Below are 27784 nucleotides of genomic sequence, written 5' to 3' on the forward strand. Positions count from 1 at the left end.
GGCTTATAAGCCTTTTTTTGTTGAAGACTCCAAGGTTGATGAAATAATTTAATTTTAGAAATTATTAACTTGAACTTGAATGTAGCAAGGTTTGATTGCATATTAATTTATTGAGAGGTTCTGCCTCATTTAAATAGGAATTTTTTATTTCTATCACATTTCTCATATTTTTTATTTTCATGCAGTCAAAAATATGACTGTGTGTAAACAAATTCTGAACCACTTGGATTCCTCTATGGCTTAGAAAAAGAAACTAGGTAAGCCTGAACATAAAATATATTTCATATGTGCTGGTAAAATGAAGATGCTTTCCCTTTGCTAGGTTGTCTTCTAAACCGCTTTATAAACACTGGCGTGCTCCAGGGCTCAGCCCAGAGCCAGTTTGTTCCTCCGTGTTTCCTCACTCCCTCAATGATTACTTTAGTCCCAGGACTTAAAACACCATCCTTACGCAGATGACTCCCAAATACCAGAAGGGATCACCACCACCACCACCGTAGTTCAAATCACTGTTTTTTCCTGCTGGGACAATTGCAGCCTCTTAATTGGTCTGTCCACCTTCACTCCTGTTCCCCTGCTGTCATTTCTCTTGCTGCCCAAGTAATCTTTTTAAAACTCAGTATTTTCTCCTCACATTCAGAATAAAATCCAAAGTCCTTATCAGGTCCTTCAAGGATATACATTGTGTGTTTTATCTCTCTGTCTTCATCTCTTACTACTTTTTCCCTCTAGCAGTAGTGTCCTTGCTATTTCTCAGGCATATCAACCCTCTTCCCCCTTCAAGGCGTTTGCTATTTATTCTGTCTCTTCCTGATGTTCTTTCTCTTGTTCCCCGCCCCCCAGATATTTGCATGGCTCACTTTCCCATCATGAAGATGTCTGATAAAAATGTCACCTTCTTAGAGGTGTCTTCCTTATTCTCTTGTGTAGTTTATGTGTCCCTCATTCGAATAAGTTCAATGAGGTTACTGACTGTATCTTGTCTGTCACTGTGTTCCCCAGTCCCTACAACAGTAACTGGCTGTTCTCCATAGAAGTAGATGCTCAATGAATATGTTATGTGAGTAGTTAAGTGCCCAAGCGCTCACAGAATTTGGGGCAATTTTGCAAATTCTCAGACATCTCTGAATTTTTCATGTTAGAATGGCATTAGTCTCCTTGCTAATTTAACTTCAAACGTTTAATAATCAGGCCTTGTTTGAATATAGGGTCATGTTTAATCATGAAAAGGCTGTTTATTCCATAATATTTCTGAGAATGTGTATTAGCAGAGTCAGTTATTCAGTGGAAATGTAGGGTAAAATAATGTGCCTTTCACTACAACTGCCCAACACCAGCCATTTTAGTGTTCTTCCGTAGATGCATTATATATGTAAGATTCCATTTAAGCTTTATCTTAAAACAAACGCAAGTTTGAGAGGCTTACAAACAGAGGGGAAAAACATAGGCTTTGGAATCAAATCTGTATTTGACTCTTGGCTCTGTACTTAACTACCTGTGTGACCTTAGGGAAATAACTTCTCTGAGCTGCAGTTTTCTCATCTGCAAAATGGGAATAGTACCTACCTCAGATTATTGTAAGACTTAAGTGTGATAATGTATGTAAAGCATCAGAAGTGTCCTGCATATAGTAGGTGCTTAAGAAACAGTAGTCTTCTAAAAAAATAAAAGCAGTAGACAGCACCAAGTGAAACTCTGGTTTGTATTCTTAACCCCCTACTCTAACCATTGAAAAAAGGGTTACAGTTTATTTGAAAAAAAAACATATATTCAAGGAATATAATTCAGTAATTATCTTAACATTTTCATCTATAACCTGCAGTTAGTCTCACCCTATAGGAGGTTCTGTTACAAGCTCTATGAAAGAGCAGCACAATTGGCAACAAAATTTGCTATAAAAAATGTCTATTGTCATACATGCTTCTCTGCTTAAAGTTAATCACCTAATTTGTAAATTTCAAATATCCTGTGCTATTCAGTATAGTTTCATAAAGCAGAAATCTTTCCATATAAATTTTAAATAGAATGGGTTTAATTATCCTTCTAAAGTTAATAATAGAGCTCTCAAAAGATTGCTTTTTATATGTGTAGAAAAGATTTTTCTTAATTTGCATCCTGAACTTAAAACTCAAGGCAACCTCATAGGAGCATCTTTAGTTACTGACCTTCAGGCAGTATCATGACATTCTCAGTACCATTTTTGAGTTCAAAAGTAGAAGGGCTGGGGGTTGGGAGAGTATTGATGTAGTTTCTGTTAGAGGGTTTGGCCTGTAATTGTGATTAATAACAGTTGCTTTCACTATCTGGAAACAGACAGGCTGGTTTGTCTGCCTACAATCATGCTGTGATAAATGGAGCTATTTTAACTCTGGTTTTGTGTATCAAAGAAAACAGATGTAGTCTGGAACTGGAGGCTATAGGAAATATAAAGCCTGCTTAACTTAATCTTCATAGTGCTTGTTTTTGTAACTGACGAGCTGGTCAGTTTAAACAGCAGCGTTTATGTCAGCCATATATTTAAATTTCAATTTACGACTTAAGTTTTTAAGTTGTTCATTTGCTAAAATTATACCTAAGGCCTTGTCAGGAAGTAAAAAACCTTGATTAAATATAACCAGTCTTAGTTTAAATATTGATGTCTTTACCTAACCAAAATTATTTCCTATTGTTCAGAGAATAATTATGGGGTAGCTGCTCTTAACAGTTTTTGTGGTCTTAACATAATCCAATAGTATCAGGAACTTTAAAAGTAAAAAGAGACTACTCAAAATAATGAGCAAAAGATCAGCTTTGTTAAAAACCTACAGTGTGAAATAAAAGACATACAGATTGGAAAGGATGAATGAAACTACTGCTGTTTATAGATGACATGATTGTCTTTGTAGAAACCCCCCCTAAAAAAAATCTACTAGAAAAAGATCAGCAAGATTGCAGCATACAAGAGCACACACCAAGATCAATTGCATTTCTATATATTAACAACAAGCATATAGAAACTGAGATTTAAAATGCAAGTACCATTTACATATGTTCCAAATAAGACATTTAAATTAACAAAATATGTACATGCCTATGCATAAATCTAATAAAATATATACAGGATCTGTGTTCTGAAAATAACAGAATGCTGATGAAAAAAATCAAAGACCTAAATAAATGGAGAGATGTGTTCATGGATTGGTAGAAAACAACCTAGTATAAAGATGTCAATTCTCCCTAGATTGATCTACCTATTTAATACAATTCCTTTCAAAATTTCAGAAAGATTTTTCTTAGATATAGAAAAGATTATCCTCAAATTTATATGGTAAGGCAAAGGAACTAGATGGCTAAAACAATTCTGAGAAAAGAACAGAGTCATAGGAATCAATTTACCTGATTTCAAGACTTATACAGTCATCAAGACTGTGTGGTATTGGAGGGGTGACATATTGATCAATGGAACAGAATAGAGAGCTCAGAAATAGACCCACACGAATATGTCCAGCCAATTTTGACAAAGGTATAAAGCAGTCCAGTGGAGGAAATATATAGCTTTTTCACCAAATGGTGCTGGAACAATTGGACATTGATAGGTTAAAAAAAAAAAAAAAAGAACCTTGATGTGAACCTCACACCTCACGCCAAAATTAACTCAACACAGATAATATACTTAAATGTAAAACATAAAATAATAAAACTTTTAGAAAAAAAAAGAAAATATTCAAGATCTAGAGTTGGGCAAAGAGTTCTCAGACTGTTCCCCAAAAGTACAGTCCATTACAGGAAAAATTGATAAATTGGATCTCATCAAAATTAAAAATGTTTGCTCTGTGGAAGACTCTGTTAAGAGGATGAAAAGTTAGGCTACAGAGTAAGAGAAAATATGTGCAAACCACATATCCAATAAAAGACCTATATCTATAATATATAAATAACTCTCAAAACTCAATAGTAAAATACAAACAATTCAATTAGAAACTGGGCAAAAGATATGAAGAATCATTTCACTGAAGAGGATATACAAGTGACAAATAATTACATGAAAAGATGTTCAACATCAATAACCATTAGGGAAATGCAAATTAAAACCACAAGAGAAACCACTATACACCTATCAGAAAGCTAAAATAAAAAAATAGTGGCAGTGTCAAATGCTGGCAAGTATGTAGAGAAATTAGATCAATCATACATTACTGGTTGGAACATAACGTGGTACAGTCATTCTGTAAAAACAGTTGGCAGTTTCTTATAAAATCAAACATGTAACTACCATTCAACCCAACAATTATACTCTTGGGCATTTATACCAGAGAATTGAAAACATAAACCTGTATATGTATATTCAGAGCAGATTTACTCATAGTAGTCCCAAACTGGAGTCAGCTCAGATGTCCTTCAACCATTAAATGGCTAAACAAACTGTGGTACGTCTATACCATGGAATACAACTCAGTGGTAAGGGGAAACGAACCATTAACACATGCAGCAACTTGGATGAATCTCCAGGAAATTATGCTGAGTGAAAAAAAGCCAATTCTGAAAGGTTGCATTCTGTGTGATAGTATTTCTATAACATTTTTGAAATGACAAAATTAGAGAAATAGAGAACAGATTGGTGGTTTCCAGGAGTTGGGTGTGGGACGGGGATGACTATAAATAGGCAACACAAGGATCTTTGTGGGGATGGAAATGTTCTGTATCTTGACTATATCAGTGTCAATATGCTGGTTGTGATTTTGGTCTTTTGATAGCTACCAGATGAGTATAGCCTTTCCAATATTGAATCTTGATCAGATTACCATAGGGTAGCAGAAAGTTTGTTTTACTCTTAACTTTTTTTCCTTCAGTTTCTTCTTTGTTATTGGCTTTTTCTCACAAAACTTAAAGTTGATTATAATATTTTTCCACCGAAGCAATGTTGTAAATAGTGAGATTCTAAGACCAGACTGTAAAAGCCAATTTAATCCATGATGTAATTGAACATTTAACTATTTCAGCTATGTCATAGGATGAACAGATTTGAGAGCTGACAGAAAATCTGTTGTAAGAATGTATTGATCCCTGCTCCTTCCTACCCTTGCAATTACAGATGCCCAGTCCCAGACAAAGGGCAGGGACAACGTTGTGTTTGCCATCTCTTACCTTGTGCTATATGTAACTGTAGTAACTTCCAGCTTCAGGTGTATTGTCTCAGCCACTAGGAGAGAATGGGTGGCTTGGATAATACCACTTCTCTTTGGACCTCTAAAGAGAACTTTTTCTCCCTAGCAATCTTATGACCAAGACTCTCTAAGTACTAGATGTTAGTCTCAGAATACCTCTACTACATTATTATATTGTTACAGAATAATTAACTTTTTATAGTCAGTTTCAGGTGATTAGCAGACAATTAATCCTAATAGATATTTTCAAGTATAAGATCTGTTAAAAGTAACTTTAGGTGAAGTTAATTTTTAATGTTCTGTCATTGTTGTCTAACACAGAAACCACTAGGGTACTTGTGGCTATTTAAATTTAAATTAATTAAAATGAAATAAAAATTTATTTCCTCATTTGCAGTAGCCACCTTTCAAGTGCTTGATATCCACATGTGGCTAGGGGCTACTGTGTTAAATACTGCAGATACAGAACATTTCTATCGACACAGGAAGTTCTACCAGACAGTGCTGTGAAGCTTTATTTCATATATATTTTCACACATTGGCTGGGAAAATGGCCCAAAAATACGGCTTAAAAGTTTTTTTCAGTAGATATTAGATTCAAGTCTTTAGGAGTTAAGTTCTGAAATAAACTAGCATTTGTCATTAATGGTAGGTTTTCTCAGAGTATAACTTCTGTCTACCACTTTTCCAGAATTTCTTTCAGTTTGGTCAGTAGCCTCAAATTTAGAACAAGGTCACCTTGCTATAGTAAAAGCCATTCACTGCTAATCCAGTTGGTTGTAGCAGTGAAGATATGTTGCTTTTATGGAAAGTGTTGGGCTCCTAGGAGACAGACCTTTGGAAACATATAATCCGAGATTTCTTGGTCTTGTCACTGTTGACATTTTTGACTAGATTCTTTGTGTGGGGGCCGTCCTGTGCATTGTAGTATGTTAGCAGCATCCCTGGCCTCTGCCCACTAGATGCTGGTAACATCGCCCCAGTTACGACAACCAAAAACTTCTCTAGACATTGCTTAGTGTCCCTTAGGGTGCAGAATTGCCTCTGTTGAGAGCTATTGATATAGTCCAAAGATTCCTAGAGATTTGAAGGAAAAGAGAGTTAGGTTCTGTGGCATACCTTCTCCTATCTTAGCTAATATAGAATAGCTCTGAGTATATCCAAGAAATAATGTCAGAATATAGGGAATGCAAGACAGATAAAACCAAAGGAAATTAAGGAAACCCAGATTGCCTTTCCCTGGATATTTGCATCCCTACATCTTATCTAAAATGGCTTATAGATAACTGTGGTTCAACATTTATTTTTTAACTAACATTTTTTGAATTCTTACTGTGTGGCATACACTATATTATGCAACAGCACTACAAAAATGAATAAAACATGGCCCTAGTCTTCAAGGAGCATATGATGTTGACTGTCCTTTTCTGTCCTTATCTATTTCATGTTATTTGGCCTGTTCACTTGCTTTCAGCTCTGTTGTATAGGCATTAATTGCCACTTGGTTTAAACTTCGAGCGTGTCAAGCCATCTTTTGGGGATGTATAGCAGAATTAGCACTTGATTGTGTTCTGAAGACAGATTGAATCCAGCTCTTGTGATCTGTTATTATCTTGATGATTCAGGGTTTTTTTTTCTGTTTCATAATCTCTAAAGACCTATTCAAGGATCTGTAAGATCTTAGAGCTGCTATATAAACTGCACAGATAAAACCTTAGCATAAAGAAAACTGACATATAAAAATATTTAATAAGAGAAAAATCTTATAATACCAGATTTTAATTATCTATGAATCTTTCATCTTGATGTCAGAAGTTTCATTAGTAGTAGAAAATACATCAGATGACTTAATAAATCAAACGTGACTTTAAGTATCCATTAAATCAGACTCCGCGATAGTTATAGTCCCATCTCATGTGTCTTTAAAAGCTGGATATTCGCATCCCTCAGCTGGAAACCTGTTGGCTTCAGCATGTACCTCCACCAAAGCCAAACACACACACACAGATGCCTTAGAGCACAAACCGACGGACAACTAAATCCTCTTTCAGGTTGAACGTTCTACCCCACGCCACTCCCTCCCAAAGAAACATCATCATAGTTAGATCACCAGATACCAGAAAGAGTGGAAATTGTCCATTGTCCTTCTCTGTTCTCATCAGTACAGATCAAGTTGCGTGGGGCCAGAACCTCATCTGACAAGAGGTTGGTGTCCCTTTAGCGCTAGTTCCTTAGATAATCCACCAGTAGTTTAGTTGGGTTAATTAAATCTTGAAATACAAAGTCAGTGCTCAGATCACTCATACAAGAAGCTAAATCCAGATTTTCTTTTTTAAATCTGACCTGTAGAATAGTGTTAAAAAGGTATCCAGGATGCCCAAAGTAGAACTTTCAAAATACTGTTATTTCAGTAACAGTTAGGTGCTTTTAACTTTGGCTAAATTCTCCTTCTGAGCTTCAGCTTCAGTAATCTTCTAAGCGTACAGCCCATTTCATAATTTGTTTTTAATTTTTTTAATAAATTTTATTTATTTTTATTTGTGGCTGAGTTGGGTCTTCGTTGTTGTGTGCGGGCTTTCTCTAGTTGCAGTGAGCAGGGGCTACTCTTCGTTGCGGTGCGCAGGCTTCTCATTGCAGTGGCTTCTCTTGTTGCGGAGCACGGGCTCTAGAGCGCAGCCTCAGTAGTTGTGGTATACAGGCTTAGCTGCTCTGTGGCATGTGGGATCTTCCCGGACCAGGGCTCGAATCCATGTCCCCTGCATTGGCAGGCAGATTCTTAACCACTGCACCACCAGGGAAGCCCATGATTTGTTTTTTAAATAAGTGTATAATAAGTCTTTTCAGCCTTGTAATCAAATTCATAATTCAGAGAGTTTTTAATTTAGCTAAAAAGAACTCTGGCTAGCAGACCCTAGATGTGTCCCTTTTAAGATGAGATTATTAGGTAGTTTCTGCTAAGTCTTCAGTCCCTTAGACCACAAAGATTAGTTCCAGATAATTTTTGGTGGCTAGGCTGGCCAACATGTTCACATTTTCCACACACAAGACTCCCATTACCCATCCCTCTTATATACATGTCTGTTCAGTCTTTGCTGTTGATCTTCCCACAAAATGTGTTATTTCTTGAAGCTGTTAGCATCCAAAGGGGACTGTTGAGCCTGTGATTTCAAAAAGCTTCTATTTTCTCTGTTCCAAAGTATAATTTTTTTTTTAAGATTTTTTTTTGATGTGGACCATTTTTAAAGTCTTTATTGAATTCATTACACTATTGCTTCTGTTTTATGTTTTGGCTTTTTGGCCGCAAGGCATGTGGGATCTTAGTTGCCCAACCAGGGATCAAACCACACCCCCTGTGTTGGAAGGCGAAGTCTTAACCACTGGACCACCAGGGAAGTCCCCAAAGTATAATTTTTTAATGTATTGTATATTATGGAGAAAAACACAGAATACTTATTTTATTCTGTCTGTATATACAGTATAAGAAATTAAATTGTAAAAAAGTGAACTCCAGGGGCTTCCCTGATGGCGCAGTGGTTGAGAGTCCGCCTGCCGATGCAGGGGACACAGGTTCGTGCCCCGGTCCGGGAAGATCCCACATGCCACGGAGCAGCTGGGCCCGTGAGCCATGGCCGCTGAGCCTGCGCGTCCGGAGCCTGTGCTCCACAACGGGAGAGGCCACAGCAGTGAGAGGCCCGCGTACCGCAAAAAAAAAAAAAGAAAAAAAAGAAAAAGAAAAGTGAACTCCACTTTTAATTTAAGCAGACAAAGAATTTCCTCCATTAGTTTTCTGTATTTGGCTGGCCTATGATTTTTGTACCTTTAAAAATACATCTAAGACTCTTAAATACCTGGCTTAAGTATTTTGAGCATTGAATATGTAGAAAAAATGAGAATTATGGAATACGGGGTCTCTTTCTTATTTTCAGAAATGGTGGATTTGGCTTTTTGTAGCTCTGGTGTTGGCTCTCAAGCTAGGTTTACACTTCTAGAGGATCAGAAGTCACAGGAGTGTAGTTGAGTCAGTAGTCATGAATATCCCACATCAGATAATCGAAGTCTGGAAAGAGGAATAAGCTTCATGTGGTATGAAGGTACACATGACTTTTCATGGATAACTATACATACAAGGAATGTTGAAGTAGTCTTTGGCCACCTGTTATTTGCTGTTTTCATTCATCCATTCTCCCCTTTAGTATGGCATGCTTCCTTTTCTGAAAATGAGTCTACAGATATGTAAGCAGCTACTATATAGTTGTGCACACACATGTGTTACACATGTCCAGATCAGTATAATCTAATTTCTAAAATGCCTAGCAGTGCAAATAAAGATTGTACAAATGGCATTATTATTGTTGTTGTTTAACTCTAGAATAAAAGTCTTCTACTTTGAAGTATGATCCCATCTTTGGGATTAGGGCCTTTGATGTTTCACTGTTGTTTTTTTAATTTATCAATTCATCTGAGGCAGCCAGAGAAGGTTCTCTAGAATTTTATGAAGACTATTTCCTATAATCTTGTATTATAAACGCTCATTAAGCATTTTTACTTAAACTCTCTTTTCTCTGTGTACGTTTATCCTGTAATGTAGTTGACTTAAATTGTTAAGCAAATCCAAAAAGATTTCTAGTCCTTTTAATTGCATAAACTGTGATTTCTGACCTCAGTTCAAATTCTGTTATCACTAACAGAAGAAGCTTACAGACCTCTGCCATCAGGCCATCAAGGGGTTAAATTATTTTATCAGATATGTTTTTGAGGGGCCACAGCTATGCTGCCTGTACTGCCTTTTATTTTTTTTAACTTTCTAGTTCACTAATCAAATGTATGTTAGATTGATTATTGTAAAAGTATAAACCATAGAAAATTTGACAAGATAGATGTGTAAATTATCCTTCTGACAGAACTAATGATGCACTTCAAGCACCTTCTGTTTTCCAGCGCTTGGTGAGCGACTTCATTAAATATGCAGTGGCTGTTGGGTGGCTTCTCAGAGGATGGTTCAGCTCCTTGTGGAATTGGATAATTACTAGAGGTATAAAACCAGGCAGACGAGCTAGCTGTTGGGCATCCTGCTGAGGTTCTAATGTGCTCCATCTTGTCGGAGCAGTTGTTTGCAGTCTTTTCAGGACAATTACATCCATAACCACAGGACACATTCAGTGAAACTATATTACAGATAACAGTGGAGACTGGCATTGACTGCTTTTCATCCCACTCTCTTGAGTTGCCTCAGTGTCGGTAGCTTATAATAATGCCACTTCTACCATTCACAGAGTAGTTTTTTTTTTCTTTTAATACCTTGGAGCAAATCTGGAAATAACTGATTTGTAACTTTTTCTTAGTGCAAAAATCGTAGGATATTTGGAGTGAAAAGATTCTGTAGCTTCTAATCCCTTTGCATGTGAGAAAACGAAGGCTGAGTCATTGTGGTGAGTTGTCCCTTAGGGAGATAGTAGGAGGACCCGGTAGAACATCTTTTAGGTCGTAGAGATTGCATGAATAGCAGTTTGTACTGTTTGGCTTCTGGTTTTAGAGCTCTTTTAAACAGAATTTTTATTTTGAATTTAAGATTTCTTTTTCCTTCTGTAGAGCATTTTTCCTCATCTTAATACCAGCAATGCTTTTTTATTTCTAGAAGCCAAGCAGAAATATTTTGCTTTCTGAGAATGTCATGCTATTTATTATTTTAACGACAACTGGTGGTTTCCTGGAGTACTGGACACAAAAGACGGTTTGAGTTGAGCTTAAAATGGTATTTAAGTTTTCCAAAAGGCAGATGCTATGGTGGATCACTGAAGCCTGATAAATGAGAGTGCATTTTAGAATGACAGGCTGAATACTTTAATGAAAGAAGGCTTCCCATTTTAGTTGGCCAATTAAATCGCTGCTGATGACTTTGGATCATTAATGAACATTTGTGGAAAATGACCATTTGAATTCAATTATTACAATAATACATTTGAAAAGTACTAACTACAAATAATCCTACCCGTAAATAAGGTTTATCCATTTTCCCATAGATAAATCAGCATCCTGCTTTGCTTTTTAATGCCAAAGTAAATTGACATTTCAGAATTCTTTTATAGATTAAGTACATATCCTTTCTTATAAAAGTTCTGCTTAGAAAAGGTTACATTTTCGTTGAATGCCTTTTAAAATATAATTTATGCTGCTAACGATTATATTCGTTATTCTCAGAATAAATTAGCAAGACTTAGAAACAAAGAAGGGGAACATGATACAGTGTATAAAAGCAGATAATTAAATTTAAGATGGTTTAGGTATTTGATTTATTTAGTGCCTAAAAAACCTCTAATTCTGGAAAAATAATAGGAAGAAAATAACAATTATTTGAACATGCAAATTTATTTTAAAGTCATATGAAAAGAAAATGCAAATGGAAAGCTCATAACCAGATTTTTTTCTTAAGCCCAAAGTTCAGATATTCTCAATTTTTTAAAAGCTTTTGTTCTCAAAATATTTTATGGATATATAGCTTGTCAGTTTTTGCTGTAATACACCCAGCAAATTCATCTGGATATGTTTTCTTTAGTTAACTTTATTTTCTCTGAAACTTTGGCATGTTCTGGTAAAGACAGGAGGTGGGTTCTTTTGAAATGCATGTTTTTCTCATTTTGTTATTTGTAAAATGGGCCATAATCTCAGTGCAGGCTCCCTTCATCTCCATTTTACAGTTTACAAAGAAAGGAGACACTGTGGAGCACAGGCTCCCCTGGGAGTACACTGAGCTTAATGAGCTTGATAGTCTGGTGGGCTCAATAAATCAAATACAGCAAAACATTTCTCATTTTTGAATAAAAGCATTTATCACACAGTGTTTGTTCATTCATGGTCATAAGATTGATTGGTTCCCAGCATCATAGTGTATATTGAAGCATTTTTTATTTTGTTTTTCCAGTGGGCAAGTTACGGAAGCAGTGGCTAAAGGAAAGTATCTCTGATGTCGGCTTTGGGATGCTGAAGTCTGTCAAGGAATATGTGGACCCCAATAACATCTTTGGAAACAGAAACCTTTTATAAATCCATTACTATTGTTAAGAAAAATGTCACTTTTTTTTTAAGTCTTTAACTATGGTTATACCAGTAATCAGATATATCATGGACTTTATTTCAGCTACCTTTGTTTGTTGGTTTAAAATAAGTTTGTTTCATTCTGTAGTTTGTTTTGTTTCTACATCTATGGATTGACAGATGGTATTCCTAAATCTCTCTCATTGTAGGTGTATCAGTTTACAGCCAACTGGTTGTCATTTCAAATTTCAGTCAGGCAGCACAAGGCTGCCAGTGGTTAATTTCAGAAGATGCTGCCAGCTGTTTTGTATTGATGCTTCTTCTTAGGAACAAAGCCAGATTTTGGTGTCATCTATTGTTTCTCTAGTCTCTTTTTTAAAAGGACGTTTCTGGGAAGCAGCTATCTAGGGAAGGATTCCACTGAGGAGTGATATACATGTGTGTTTTTTTAAGAGTGCATTCTAGTGTGAATAGGTCATTAAGGGAGAATACCCATGAAAGAATATAGGCAACCTCTTATTTAGGATGCCTTCAGTTCTGTAAGGTGCTTGGCCTACATTTTTCTTTGAAATTAGTATACAGTTATAAAACCTTAAATCATTAGTATGCTTTATTCTGTCGGGACATGTTTTTGTTCTCCATGTTTCTGTTTCTACTGAGGTATGAGTTGTATTTGTATCACTGAGATAACATATTGTTATATCCTAATTCATTCATAATATGTTTTATAAGAAAAGCTGACTTATCACTCATTGTACGTGAAGAACAGGTTTACCATGAAAGGAATGTCTTTATTCAACTTACAGTTCTAATGTTTCTCATTTCACATTCTTGTTGCTGAGATGCAGAAGAAGCTACAACAGGAGCAGAAGAGGGAAGACTTCTTACACTGAATGTCTCCAGTTCAAAGAACTGTTTCGGCTAAAGAAACACAGTCATCATTCAGCTACTGAATTTGAAAACCTCAACAGTTTCAATGACAAAAAACCTTTTTAAAAAAAATTAACCCAAACAACATGATAAATTTCCATATAAAAGTAAAGTTTCAATTTAGTTTTTAATAATGGTTTAATGTCTTTTTTGAATTACTGGTTTAACCTAAATTAAAAAAAATAATGTATTAATACACATACCATAATCAAAAGTTTGAAATATCATATTTCTTAAACAATAGGGAGAACGTTAACCACATTTAGCAAACATTTTTACATTCAAACCTGGATATTAAAATAAATGAAATGATTACTTTGAGTCACTGTCTGTCAAGGTTCATGGTTCACATTTTGAGACAGATTCTTTTCTTAATGCAATACCTAACTTTTGATAATTTTTTTAGAATTAATATTTGATCAGCTAATATGAGTCAAAATGCAGACTATCCTTTAGAAGGACACACTGTCTATGTAGCAACAGCTCCAAAGTATTTTTGGGCAGTTTGATACCTTTTATATCTGAAGTAGCCTTAACCAGAAAATCTAAAATTGATTCACAAAATGATATTTTTAAGACTTCAAAATGATGAATAATTTTTAACAAATAAAATTGGCCTCAAACTAATAAACTTAAAATCTGTAAGCAAATCAAAATGAAACATTAGTTTAACAACAAAAACTAAATATTTATTTATTAGAAGCTGCCTCTCTTCATTGGTGATTTATTTTTAATTATAAAATTTCCAGCAGATCTTTACTTCAAGCCCTTGATATTTGAAATAGTTGGATACTTGATGAGGAAATTACACTTCTAGAATTATAAAAATCTCAGCTTTATGAAATGCATCTATTCATGAAAGTAATTTCTCTAATTGGTGATCAAAATGTAAAATTTAATACGATACTAATATCTCACTGGAGTGTATACATGTTTCTGAGTAATTTTTTAAAAATAAAACTGACAGATTCATAAGCAGATCCATTCCTTTGCACGTGATTGTTATAACATTCTTTCCTAGGGAGTTCAGTTTTCAATAACCTCAGAATTAGGAAATGTAACACCTGAAATTGTTCACTATTCTACATGAACCTTATAGAAATTAGTGATTTATGCGTTTGTTTTCTTCCATGCATGCATGCCTCTCCAACCTTGATTTTGTAGTGATGACTACATTTTGTACTTAGAATCATTTCTACAGGGATCATTTTGAAACACATAAACACTCATCAGTACTGTTTCACTCTGATTTAGTAAATCAGAAAGGCTTTCCCTGCTCCACGCACCCACCTCTGAGAGGTGCCTCAGCTGCATAACTGCATAACACCAATTTGTCTTTCTTAAATTAGTCATATTTCTAATATTTTATTTGATGATGTCACATTCGGGTTGACATTTTAGTGGGAATGGGAACTTGCTGCTAGTGAGAAATGGCATTGAATACTAGAGTCAGTATGAACAGGCTTTATTGACCCCTAGAGAAACAGCTGCCTTAATGTTTGGTGCACTTTACAGTATATAAGTGAGTTTATTAGTGTTATGCTAAGTAACATGAGCTTTTTTAGTTTAGTAAGAATTGCAGAAGCCACATGTTTATTGTACCCAGCATTTTACCACAAAGAAAGAGGATTAAATTCTTTCCTCTCTTGAGGAATTGGGAGTTTTCTTCCTAAATGCTTACATACTATAGTACTCTTACTTAAAAGCTGTTTATGAAGCTGGAAGCATTCTAGTATACATAGCTGTGTTGATGTATTTTGGAAAACAAAAACTCAGTGAAGGATGAACTTCCATCAGTGTGTGTATTAAACCAGATACAGATGGTTGCAAGAAAACCTTTTTCAGAATATTCTCTTAGTAACTGCTGAGTCCTAGCTTGCAGTTTTGAAAATGACTTTTGCATGTTGGCTTCAGAGGTTTTCCATTGTCATATTCTTTTATAGCTGCAACTTCTTAACTATAGCTGCTCAGAGAAGTCCTGTGGTCCCAAGCTGAAGTCTGTAACCTTGGCTGTTCAAATGGGCTGAGTTTGGTTGAACATCTATTCTATGTAAACGTAGAATGCAAACATTTATTATGCATTGATGCACAAACTGCACATGCTGGTGCTTGAAGCAGCCAAGGTGGAATTCTGTGGAAAGCATATCTACATTTTAAGAAGCACTGAGACAGGAGTTAAGGACATCTTTAATAGCTTTTTGTTACCACTTAATCTTTGGTGATTTCGATTTTAATTAGGGTTTAGCTCGTGGTGGGAGAAAAGCCGAAAATAACAAGTGCCAGGATAGGATTGAAGAATCCAGAATCACCTTTGGCTTTATGAAAGCTTACCTTTGCCCAAGGCTTCACGTTCCCAAATGAGCCACCTGTCAATATATACATTTAATCCTCATTAATTTCATATAGTACATTGATGCGGAAATCCAGAAGGTGTAAAAGATTGTTTTAAACTATTGAAATACAGTGTGTAACATGAAGGATGTAAGTTACTCAGCTTTCTGCTCCCTAAAGCAAACAGTGTTTGTCTTAGTGTGAAATTTAACTGTAAAAACTACCTGTAATGTCAACAGATTATAGAAACTTATATTATTAATAAAATGGACCTGGGTTTAAGAGATTTTTTTCTTCAGACGGGGTGTGAAGCTGTTCATTCTTCTGTTTGCGTCTGGGTTTGTCTTTCGATTTTAGTTTTTCATCTTCATATTTCCCCTGATTTGAAAACAAAATTAATTTTTATAATTTTATTGGTGAAGCATGATCAAGTGCAACCTAAATATAACTAAATCCTTTTGGATTTATAGATGAATATATTGTTAGCTAGGTTTTATTACTCTCTAATTATTTTAAATCAATGTTATATTCCTAGGAGGTGTTTAGTCTCCTGTGAACCTGAAGCATTCCCATTTGAACCTTGGAAGATCCTCAAAGAATGAGCGCTCTTGTGCTCTCCTAACCACAAGAATTCCTTAACAAACGTGAGTAAGGACCACTGAAGCCAAAGAACCATCACAGAATTAAGTAACTTTAGTTCTGTGAACATGAAAAGGTTTCTTTTTTGGTTCCCAAAGGAGATTATTTTGTACTTTTTTTTTCCCCACAACAAAAATAACACATTACATATCATTAAGAGCATTTTTCAAAGACTCTGAACTTCCAAATCAGCAAGAGAGAGAGAAGGAAAAAAAATATTTTAGTGTGGATTTCTAAGCAGCATATATACATGTTTTTAAGGCATCTTATTGTTGGCAGTGTTTTTCGTAAGCACCCTATGAAACATGTTGTTTAACCCCTAAAGCAGTCTTGTTCACATATCCAAAAAGGACATGAAACGCTTGTGCTGGTGTAAAGTTTCTCTAAATAATTATTTTTTGAGCTATTTAAAGCTCACAGTGCCTTGTTGGGATTTTTTTTTCCATGAAATAGCCATTATTTAAAATGAGTGGGAGAGGATAAGTCTTTAAGGCCAGAGCTTGTGTAGCAGTTCAAGGCTGTTCCTCTTCAAGAACACGTCAGGAATGAAGTAGTTGTGTGTGGAAACACAGAAGATCCTTTCCACAGTGTTGGTTTCAATCTCCTAGCATATTTAACTAATGGTGTGGTGGACCTGTATTCTCACATACACCTATTCAGTCAGTGGGATTTACATGTACTTTCTTTCTTGCATTTTCATTCCTTCTGTCCCAGCTTAGTAGCCCTAAGGTGTGGCTTGGTGGATGTGGCATACTTAGTCCTGGAGACACCCACTACCTGTTTTGGGTGTTCGCTCACACAGCTCCCTGAGGAGGAGAGCCTGGAGGAGGGGAGGGGGGTGGGTTCCTATTCCTTATATTGGGTGTCAGTCCTTTTTGTGTGTGATGGTGCCTTCAGAATAATGAATATTTCTGTTTCTGAACAATGATAAATCTTCTGAGAAATATGTGTAGGTTATATTTCTTAATTTTTGTCCTTTTTCGCTAAGCCTGTGAAATACTTCGGCTCTGATACAACTTGACTTGAATAATATCTTATCCTGAGTCTTCCTCTAAGGCAGTGCATATTCCTGCCAGTACTGTAGTCATCTTTTGGGAACTACGTGTGGGTAAGCACTTGTATGTAAGCCATTATACTGCTGTAACTAAGCATACAAATAGTTCTTCTCTACATTAATAGTCTTAAAAGTGGATATGTAGTGGGAAGGAAAATTCTTAAGGGAGTCCAGCATAGCTTTGTCAATTCAGACTGAGCCATACTGTTTTCCAAAGGGCTCAACATATAGTCTATATACTGTGCTTTCAGTGTATGTTTGGATCTCCTTTTACTGCTTTTCCTAGAATGTACTGTTCTATAAGCAAATGCCCATGTGTGATTTTTAAGATGTGCTGGGAAAAAAATAAAACAATACCAAAACCATTCATTGTTACGGAAATTGTTGCTTTTTTTCATGTTGATTCCATCTAATCTTTACAGTCTGTTCCCATAAGTAGCCTCTCTAGTAGTGAATGACAAGTGCACAGATACTGATTTTGTCCCTGCCTGTGGCTCCCACACTGGAGGGAAGGTTGTAGTTGTCTGGGCTCTGAAATAACTGAAGATTGGACCTGTCGAACACAGTCTTACTTGATACATTTAAATAATAACTTGCCATACTAAGAGTTCAGCTCTTATATAAGTTAGTTATAGTTAGTTAAAGAAAGCAGTTTTCTGCCAGGCTCATATAAGGCTCAGACTGAATGAACCTTAGAAATCATCTCATCTTTTTCCCAAACACAAGTGGTATCTGACCTCCCTACCCCTCAGACCACAAATAGATCACCGGTTTTTGTGAACATGTGCTGTGACCACATGGGAATTTACTGCTTTTCCAGCAGGCCTTTTCCCAGTTTCTGAAATCTTCCGGTATTAAGAGGTTTTTACTTATAAGACTGAAATCTGTCTCCCTCTTCTATCCATTACCGTAACGTCTGTCTTGTGTAGTCATGAAGAATTGCCCAGCTGCTCTGTTGAAGGGCAGCTCTGCAGGCATCTAAAGACAGCTCACGTTCCCCCAGACCTTCTTCAGTCAGCTGTGGCTCCTGTCTGTCCTAGACCCTTCGTCATCCTGATCTCTCTCCATATGTGCCCTTTTCATGTTCTTAAAGTGGGGTGTCGAGTTCTGAATGTTCCAGAATAGGACCAATGATTCCCTTATTCCTTATTCCAGTATTCTTTAGTCAGTCTTGCATTTTTGGTGGACGGTGGACATTGCACTGTCATCTCACACTGAACTTGAATTTAACAGTTTGTCTTTTCTGCATGTGCCATTTTGGCCGCATCTCCATGGAGGCTGATTTTTTATTTTATATTCATTTTTATTGGAGTATAGTTGGTTTACAATGTTGTATTAGTTTCTGTTGTACAGCAAGGTGAATCAGTTATACGTATACATATATCCCCTGTTTTTTAGATTTCCTTCCCATTTAGGTCACCACAGAGCATTGAGTAGAGTTCCCTGTGCTAAACAGTAGGTTCTCATTAGTTATCTATTTTATACATAGTAGGTATATATGTCAATCCCAGTCTCCCAATTCATCCCACCCCCGGCTTCCCCCCTCACCTCGGTATTCATAAATTTGTTCTCTACATCTGTGTCTCTATTTCTGCTTTGCAAATAAGTTCATCTGTACCATTTTTCTAGATTCCACATATAAGCGATATTATTCGATATTTGTTTTTCTCTTTTTTACTTCACTGTATGACAGTTTCTGGGTCTATCAACGTCTCTGCAAATGGCACTGTTTTGTTGCTTTTTATGGCTGAGTAATATTCCATTGTATGTATGTACCACATCTTTATCCATTCCTCTGTGGATGGACATTTAGTTTGCTTCCATGTCCTGGCTATTATAAATAGTCCTGCAATGAACATTTGGTTGCATGTATCTTTTTGAATTATGGTTTTCTCTGGGTATATGCCCAGGAGTGGGATTGCTGGGTCATACGGTAGTTCTGTTTTTAGTTTTTTAAGGGACCTCCATACTGTTCTCCATACTGGCTGTACCAATTTACATTCCCACCAGCAGTGCAAGAGGATTCCCTTTTCTCCACACCCTCTCCAGCATTTGTTGTTTGTAGATTTTTTCATGATAGCCATTCTGACCAGTGTGAGGTGATACCTCATTGTAGTTTTGATTTGCATTTCTCTGATAATTAGTGATGTTGAGCATCTTTTAATGTGTTTTTTTGCCATCTGTAGGTCTTCTTTGGAGAAATGTCTATTTAGATCTTCCACCCCATTTTTTGATTGGGTCATTTGTTTTTTTGATATTGAGCTGCATGAGCTGTTTGTGTATTTTGGAGATTAATCCCTGAGGCTGATTTTTTTAAAGCCTCATTACTTATATTTATTCTTACTAAAATTTGTATCTTACTGTATTTAGTTCCAGATTTTCAAAATTTTAGAATCTTGACTCTTACCCAGGGTATTTTTTGTCCCATCCAGCTTTGGGACATCAATAGAATTGAGACATGTACTGTCTGGATTCTCAACCAAGTAATGGCAGGCACCTGCAACACACAACAAGGGCCTGCCCAATAACACATCCAGGAAAGAGCATTCAGGGTTCAGCTAGCGCACATTTCCACTTGACATGCTCGTGTTCACCTCATATTTTTACATTTTGTCAACAAATAGGCCTTTTTTCAATGAATCAATGTTTATGCCAGACAAACATTAAACATGCAAATGACGTCTACTTGGATTTAACATTGCCAGCTGCCGGACTGAAATCCTTTGCTAAAGCTTGCTGCTCCAATTTCCTGTGCTACCCTATCAGAAAAACAAATGAAGTCTTTATAACTGCCATCACATTTACTTTTGCCTGTGTTTGCCTTCAGGGGCATGTCTCTTTCTTTTTCAATATACTCGTAAACTCATCGCGTGCTGCATTTTCTGATGTGATCTGTTGATGGGCGTAGTATTGACTGATGGACAACCTGTAGATCCATTCCTGCATAGTTCTGTCACCTCCTTTGTACCTCATTGTATCCACATTAGATCTGGAAAGATAATTTTTTTAAATGACTGAAATTTGTCACTGTAAAGCTGTAAAATAACTTAGGAGAAGGTGGAGTTCTGAGTCTAAGAACACAGTGAAAAGGGTTCTATTCTGGAAATTTTGCAGACGCTCCATTTTTCTCTACCAAACTACTAGTCACTTTTCCTATTTGGGCCTAATATCTTTTGTAAAATGAAAAACTCTGAGGTCCCTTCTAAGTCAGTCTCAGTGATTCTGATGAGTCTCTGTATTTTTGTCAAACACTACCCTAGAATTGATTATTGCATTAATAATTTATTTTCTAATTTAACCGTTATTAGCCAGACACTGCTGGGCACTTAACCCTAGACAAGAGGTTCTGATAGTTATCACAACAACTCTGTGAAATGTATGGTATCGTCCCCTTTTTTCCGGTGAAATAACTGAGATTTAGCGACGTTGAATAACACACACTGTTAGTAGCTGGGAAGTGGCATTGCCAGGAGATGGTGCCAGGTCTGACAAAATCCAGTCTCTGTGCTGGCTGCTTCACTGCTCTAGGCTGCTTGTGCTAGGTAGTAAGTCTGATGTATACAGAATTTCTGCCTTTTAAAGTAGATTGTTAGTCATTGCCCTCCACAGAAGGGCACAAGTACAGAGGGGAAACAGCTGTCTTCATGAGTACATGCCATAGAAATACCCGGAAGCCTTTTGTCCCAGATGCTGTCATGCTCTGTAAATGCGTAATCCCTGCATTGATGCCTTTATAGATTTAATATGAAACTCATGAAAGGAAGCGCTGTGTTTGATGGACTTAATAAATTTGCATTTTTATAACTTTAATATTGTATTCCTTTGAGCTGTACTTAAAAATGTAAGAGTAACCTGTTACTATAAGTTATACATATTCCTGTAGAGAGACTAGAAATTGAAAACTATTTAAGATTAAAGAAATGTTTTATTATAATCTAAGACCAATCTAGGTTCTTTGGAAAGTCACAGTTCCTTAAAACTGCTAATTTAAGAATTAAGGTTGCTGCTGTAGGATTAGGGTACTCAAAAAGTTGCATATATTTTATAATTAGAATGAAGGTATAAGTATAGAGCTTGATGGTTACAGTCATGGTGATTATGTGGTTGGACAACCAAGAACCCAGAGTTACTGGCACATTACAAAATGTGCTATTTAACTAATACTAAGGGTATATAGCCCAATAAGTGGAAACGAAAGCCCCAAATGTCACATTAGTCCCAGTGGTAGGTCAGCAGGGGATAAGAGGCAGTTAGTGAATGGTGGATAGTGAGCTGCAAGTCACACTATTGGTAGGAAGCTGCTCAGTGTGGCAGAGAATACCCTCAGGAAAGCACAACCTCCCAGATGTTTCCAGATCACCAATAGTCATTAAAAAAAAAAAAAAAAAAAAAGACAAAGGAACATAAGACCAAAGATTGTATTTAAAAATGCTCATGTTCACCAGAAATGAAAGGTTTGTCTTTGGTGATGTTATCCTTTTAAAATCAGTTAGTGTAGATAGCCATATTCTGCTTACCCGAACAGATTTCCAGCACTGCTAACCCTCCGAATGCCAGTGTGGAAATGAGCCCAAGCAAGGATTATAGGGCAGAAGGGTCAGAAAGTTACTCTCTTAACACTTCCCCTCCAAGCCATTTGCCCTTTCTTTAAAAATAAATTATTTTTTTCTCATTTGCCCTTTCTTATCTCATTAGAAGCTTATTTACTTGGGCATCTACCCCATAGCCCTCAACAAACACACAAATTGTTCTAACCTCAGGCCAAACCTATCACTGACAATTCTGTTTGGATTCCACCTGAGGTGCTCCTCTGAGGTCTGAGAGGCCATACCTCTATGTTCCTATATCACCCCTTTGGGAGGGATTGTCATCTTCTATGATTACAGCTGTCTCATTGCTCGATGATCTCTGCCATCCCCATAGTTTTCCCAGTTCCCAGTTGTCTGCTTCTCATGAATGGGTCAGCGTTAGCCACTCTACACCTGACCTTCACAGATGACATTAATGTCAATATCTGTGCCACAGCTGAGGGCAAATTCAAAGAGGGGCTGTCATGAGAAATATGAATCCTTTTGTAGGCATGTCATGTCACTGATCAAATGAGTCTGCTTGGTGGTTCTGCACAGAACAAGTTTTTGTTTATGTCTGAGAAAATGAAAATAACTACTTGGGTACAACAAACACATGCGTATATTCTGCACATTTGTGTGGAGATGGGTTGACTAAGGTTATGAAATTATGGATTTAATATTTGATCTTTTTAAAATACACTGTGCAGATACTATGAAGAAGTCTTAAAGGAGCAAAGGCTTGAAAAATATAGGGAAATCTTTTTTTGTCAAGAAAAGTGCTTTTAGCACTGAGTACATGAAGTTCTAGGAGCATAGAACAAAGCTTTTCATCAGAGCTTAGGGATGAAAGCCTTCATTCAAATGGCAATGTGGAGTCATCATAAAGTCACTTGCTTATTAGTATCAATAAGCAGAGGTGAGTACTTTGAAGGTGAGTTTAAAAGAAGTATATCCTGGGGCTTCCCTGGTGGCGCAGTGGTTGAGAGTCCGCCTGCCGATGCAGGGGACATGGGTTCGTGCCCCGGTCCGGGAAGATCCCACATGCTGCGGAGCAGCTAGGCCCGTGAGCCATGGCCGCTGAGCCTGCGCGTCCGGAGCCTGTGCTCCGCAATGGGAGAGGCCACAACAGTGAGAGGCCCGCGTACTGCAAAAAAAAAAAGAAGTGTATCCTGAAAATAAAGAACAATAAGAGCCTGGGGAGTTAGACCCTTCCCCAGTCTCCTCCAGGGCTCTGACGGCTGGCCAGTTTTGTAGGCTTGGTTCATGAGTCTTTGCTGTCGCCAGGCAGCAATCTATCAATCCTGGTGGGTGCCTCTCTGGAGAGCCAGTGTAAGGAAGGGGACAAATGCCACCATGATTGACCTTTATTCCTTTACTCAGTGGTAGGAGCAGTCAAGATTTCCTGATGCATTACTAACGAGGAAATCCCAACTGCCCAGCAGCAAGGGGTTAAAAACTTCTGAAAAGCTTTTTATATTCTGAAAAGCTAAATTACACATACATGCAAACCACAAACACACAGCACCTGGGTAAATAAAGTGTGGTTGAATAAAGGCTGGGCTATTTGCAAAAGCGAATCTGGAAAACATTTGCTTTTGGGTGGTTAACATTACTTACATTTTATGCTCTTTTTTTTTTAAGAAAAAAAGTTTAGAGGAAATGTGCAAAAAAAAAATTTTTTTTAACATGGCTGTTAAAAAATAAGATTTCAGTTCATTTACTTTCCAAATCTTAAGGGGCTATGAAGATTGAGAGTGCACAGAGCTACTGCACAAAGAAGCAGCAACACTTTTAGTACAAAAGTTGTTAAAGAACATTTCCCAGCGATGGAATTGTGCTAAGGGATGCACTGAAGAGGTCATTAAACACTGATTGTCCTCCCAGTGTGGGCTCAAACATCAGTGGTAAATGGTATCAGCTTACATAATTAGATGAAAAGTGCTATAAATTCAAAACCATTGGACTTCATAATAAGCCACATTTTCTGATAGATCTAATAGAATTTGAGCACCCAGGAGGTCATGCTACAGAGGATTTATGCTGAGTACCTATGTGAGTCCCTGTCTGGGTACCTATGTGGCTAAGTGATTTCTCCTTGAAGGAAAGAAATCATCATCTCATCATGGCAGGGGTTCACTATCTTTCAGTAGAATGCTATTAGGTTGAACCATAAAAAAATGCTAGTGTTGTAGTTCAAACACTTCCAAAATCAGCAATTTCATATAATTCAAGCTACTTTGTTTTTCTCTAAGTCAGGTCGAGTTGGGGTTGATTTATGGAGAGAAAAGGGGTGGGGAAACAAATAGTAAAGCTCTTATATGGTTCAGAAAATAAAAATGCCTAAGCAGAATGAGTGGGGTTTTCATTGGAAGGGTTGTGGGCATGGCCTAGCGTTATGAATCTACCAGATGAGGTTTCAGAACCGACCTTTTCATCAGTGATGGAGGTGGGAGAGAAGTTTGGTGGGGTCATGGGAATAGTTTAGATTTTTCCTTACCTGAGAGGCCACCACACAGAAACAACTCCAGCATTAACGTATCCTAAATTGCAAACACAAAGGTAGGAATTAAGAAAAGAGTTCTCATGATACCTCTGCTATTCCTCATTGTTAAATGAGAGCACAGTTATGAAAAAACAGTAAATATATCTTGTTCATGTATTCAAATTATTAACAAATGGAACAAAAGAAAACCATGTAAAATTCTTGCTTTGACAATTGTTTATTGTCTCTAAACCACAGCACCATAATTTTGTTAAGGGCATAAGATCTCACAGTGACTCTTGAATGTTTGAAAAAAAAAAAAACACCAAACATTTATAATGTATTTTGGTTACATAAAGCATTACATTTATATTGAAAAACCCTGACAAAACACCCTAAATGCCATATAATATGTATGCATTAAAATTAATATAATAATGAGGGTAGGCTGTGAGGATAGGACACACAATCCCTGAGGTTCTTATTAAAAGCCTAGAAATCCTATACCTTAACTACTGAGTTCTGGGCCTGATAGTGCCAAATCCCTGGATAACATAATCCTTGTGCAGGGGACTTTCAAAATGCACAAAGTACAAATGATAACAAAGGAGATGGAACATAGGTGCTAACAATTTCTAATAGAAATAGTGTCCCCATGCAGTTTTGAATTTTTCATAAGTCTTTCTAGGTGTCAAAGTTCTTATATTTCACTTTGTGAAGATTTTAAAAACAAAATATTAGTTATTTTTATAATTTTAAAGTTTACAAAGTTCAACATGTAATAAATCTAAAGAGGCCAATAGCTAACTACAGATAAAACAGAGTGAAAAACAGATGTAAAGCCATTATGATAAGGCCACTGTCAGATATTACTACATATTCCATCCTATAATCTCATAAATCAAAGCTTTTAATTGTCTGGATTCATAAGTGACTGTATTCTTTCCAGTATGCATTCTTTCTTCTTCCAGGGGTTGTTCAATAACAGCAGGTATGTTCCTGCCATAAAGTTCACAATGTTCTAGAAACTGGACACATTCTTGAATAACACTGTCACGAAGCACAATCATGTGTTTTGACATGTTTTCTAGTAATGACAGGAAGCACCTTTTGGCATAATACCAGGTATCAGTTCCCAGTTTTTTATTATAAGGTTCCAAGCTTTTGATAACTCGAGAAATACCAAAGTCATAATTTCCTTTGGCACAATGGAGCGTCCCTATCACCAGATTCACAATGCAGAGATGGTAGATTTTCTTATCTGGGTCCTCATAGGAGAGCTGCTCTTCCTCCTTTTCAATCTTCCTCATCAACTCCTCGGCTTCTTTGTTTTGACTTGTCATAATATATGAAACACACAGGTTAGCCAGCACAATAGCACTGACATTCAGGATGTTGTCATAATGCTTCTTGACTATGGGCTCATAAAAACCTATGGCTTCTTTGTATTTGTTTTCCTGCATGAACAGAACATGAGCCGCATTCAGCTTCCACACATCATGGTCATTACAGAATTCCACAGATTTGCGGAAGATCTTTTCCACCACTGGATAATTTTCAAGGTTCCAGTAGATTTTGGCCTGGGCCATCAGCACAGGAATATACTTCTCAAGGGTGTCATCATATTCATTCACTGCTTTTTTGACAGCTTCATCATCTCTGTTGTGTCTTGCTTCCTGCACTTGTTTGGTGAGTCTCCGGAGCTGTTCAGTCAGCATCCCTGCTAGCCCATCAAGCTTAATGAAAGCCTCTTCAGGAGCTGTCTGGCAAGTAATCATGGCATCCAAGAAGTCATAGAGATAGGGTGTGAGGAACTTGTAAGTCAAATGGGCATTCTCTGCCAGGACATCTGCTGCCAGGTCAAAATACTCATATTTACAGTAGAGCAGCAACAGGTTGCCAAAGGTCTCCGGGGGAAAGGGATTTTGTTGGAGCAAAAACTGTAGCTTCTCAAACCCTTCTGTAGGCCTGGCATCCATGTTCATTAGCGCCTGGTTGTGCAGGGTCACAGGGTCTAACTCTTCCTCTGCCCTCGGAGGCATATCTGTGAGGGTTTCCTGGGCCACCTCATAGTTTCTCAGTTGGTATTCTATGGCGGCCTTGAGGTTGAAGGCTTCTACCAGAGCAGTCTGGTGAAGGACTAAGGTGTTGCCAACACTTCGAACATCAATGCCCTCAGTGGTCATGCCCACACCCAGCTCTGGGTGCTGGCGGATGCCGTGCTCAATAATGTCGGCGATATGCTTCAGCGCGGATGCATACTGCCGGCTGCTGTAATAGGCCAAAGCCAGGTTGTAGGAAAGGTCAGGCCGGTAGCCCGAAGCCTGTAAGGCAGCAGAGAACTTGGAACACGCGGCTTCATAATGTCCCTCCTTGTAGAGCAAACAGCCCAGGTTGACCTGGCCATCGAGCTCGTTCTCGCCCCCGCTGTCTTCTCCTCCTCCTTCCCCACTCAGTAGCTGCTCCACCAGGCTCCTGGCCCCGGGCAGATCGCCCTCGCTGTACTTGATCGCGGCTTGGAGACGGAGGACCCGATTGTGGTAGGCGGGGTTGTCCAGGAGGAGGAAGGCGACGCGGGTGGCCTCTGGGTAAAGGCAGGCCTTGTACAGGGCCTGGGCCTGGTACAGGCGGTACTGCTCCAGCTCCGGGTGCAGCTGGCCCAGCTGCTCATAGCACTCGGCGGCCAGCGCGAACTCCTGCAGGCGGTAGTAGCAGTAGCCCAGCAGCGACAGGCCGGCGCGGCTCCTCGGGCTCCGCTGGAGCTCTCCGCCCAGCAGCTGCACGGCCTCGGCGTAGCTGGCATCCCGGATGAGCCGGTACACGACCGCGGTGAACTCCCCGTCGGGGATGGGCGCACCGCCCAGCCCTGCCATAACCGCTGCTGTGGTTATGTGTGCTCGTTACCACGGCAACCAGCCAACCGGAAACGTAGGACTGCAAAGAATGTTGTGGGGTTTGTGGGCTTTTTTTTTTTTTTTTGCGTGCTCCCAAAGTTACTTTGCAGCGGAACGACCAACCTGGGGTTTAAAACAGTCACGAATATGAGTGTGCCTATTACTGGCCTGGCCTCTGAAGACTGCAGAGTGTGAGCGGCGTTAGAGGGCAGAGGAAACTCAGGGCCGTTCAGAGACGGAAAAACTCTACTTCCCGGCATGCATCGGTCCGGTGGCGCCGGCGTCGGGACGTGGTCGTGCTGCATGCTGGGAGGCGTAGTCTCTGCCGCACGGACCCACGGGTGAGGTCGCGGGGTCGCCTTCCCTTCGTATGGTAAATAAGGATTGTTGTGTCACCTCGGTCCCTGGCGCTGGGGAGGAAGGTTTATGGTCCGAAGTCCCTTCCGTTTTTGAGCCTTATGCACTGTGCAATACATACAAATATTGTCGTTCCACGTTATTTTAGTGAAAGAAACGGGAATGGGTAAAGAGGAATGAATGTCAGCTTCGTATTCTCCCAGAATTAGAGTGGAGCTTCTGTCTTTGAGGGCACACTTTCTAAGAACAAAATAGTACAGCGGGACTTCCCTGGTGGCGCAGTGGTTGAGAGTCCGTCTGCCGACGCAGGGGCCCCGGCCGGGAAGATCCCACATGCCGCGGAGCGGCTG

The 27784-nt window shown here is 38.1% G+C and overlaps 2 protein-coding genes across 2 annotated transcripts in view; one reads left to right on the top strand and one right to left on the bottom strand.

Annotated features, from left to right (window-relative positions):
- Nucleotides 1–15823, top strand: part of AGPS (alkylglycerone phosphate synthase) — a 141871-nt gene extending 126048 nt beyond the window's left edge. The window contains exon 20 of the mRNA XM_060106344.1: nucleotides 12064–15823. Within this exon, the coding sequence (XP_059962327.1) occupies nucleotides 12064–12185 (122 nt within the window). The 3' untranslated portion in view covers nucleotides 12186–15823. The remainder of the gene's footprint in view (nucleotides 1–12063) is intronic.
- A 9161-nt stretch (nucleotides 15824–24984) lies between these two features.
- Nucleotides 24985–27056, bottom strand: LOC132494974 (intraflagellar transport protein 70A). Its single transcript, XM_060106455.1, has one exon. It carries the CDS (start codon nucleotides 27054–27056, stop codon nucleotides 25056–25058), a length of 2001 nt encoding a protein of 666 aa, XP_059962438.1. The 3' UTR covers nucleotides 24985–25055.
- Between the last annotated feature and the right edge of the window lie 728 nt (nucleotides 27057–27784).

This window comes from Mesoplodon densirostris, chromosome 8 (genome assembly GCF_025265405.1).
Source record: "Mesoplodon densirostris isolate mMesDen1 chromosome 8, mMesDen1 primary haplotype, whole genome shotgun sequence".
Lineage (NCBI taxonomy): Eukaryota > Metazoa > Chordata > Mammalia > Artiodactyla > Ziphiidae > Mesoplodon > Mesoplodon densirostris.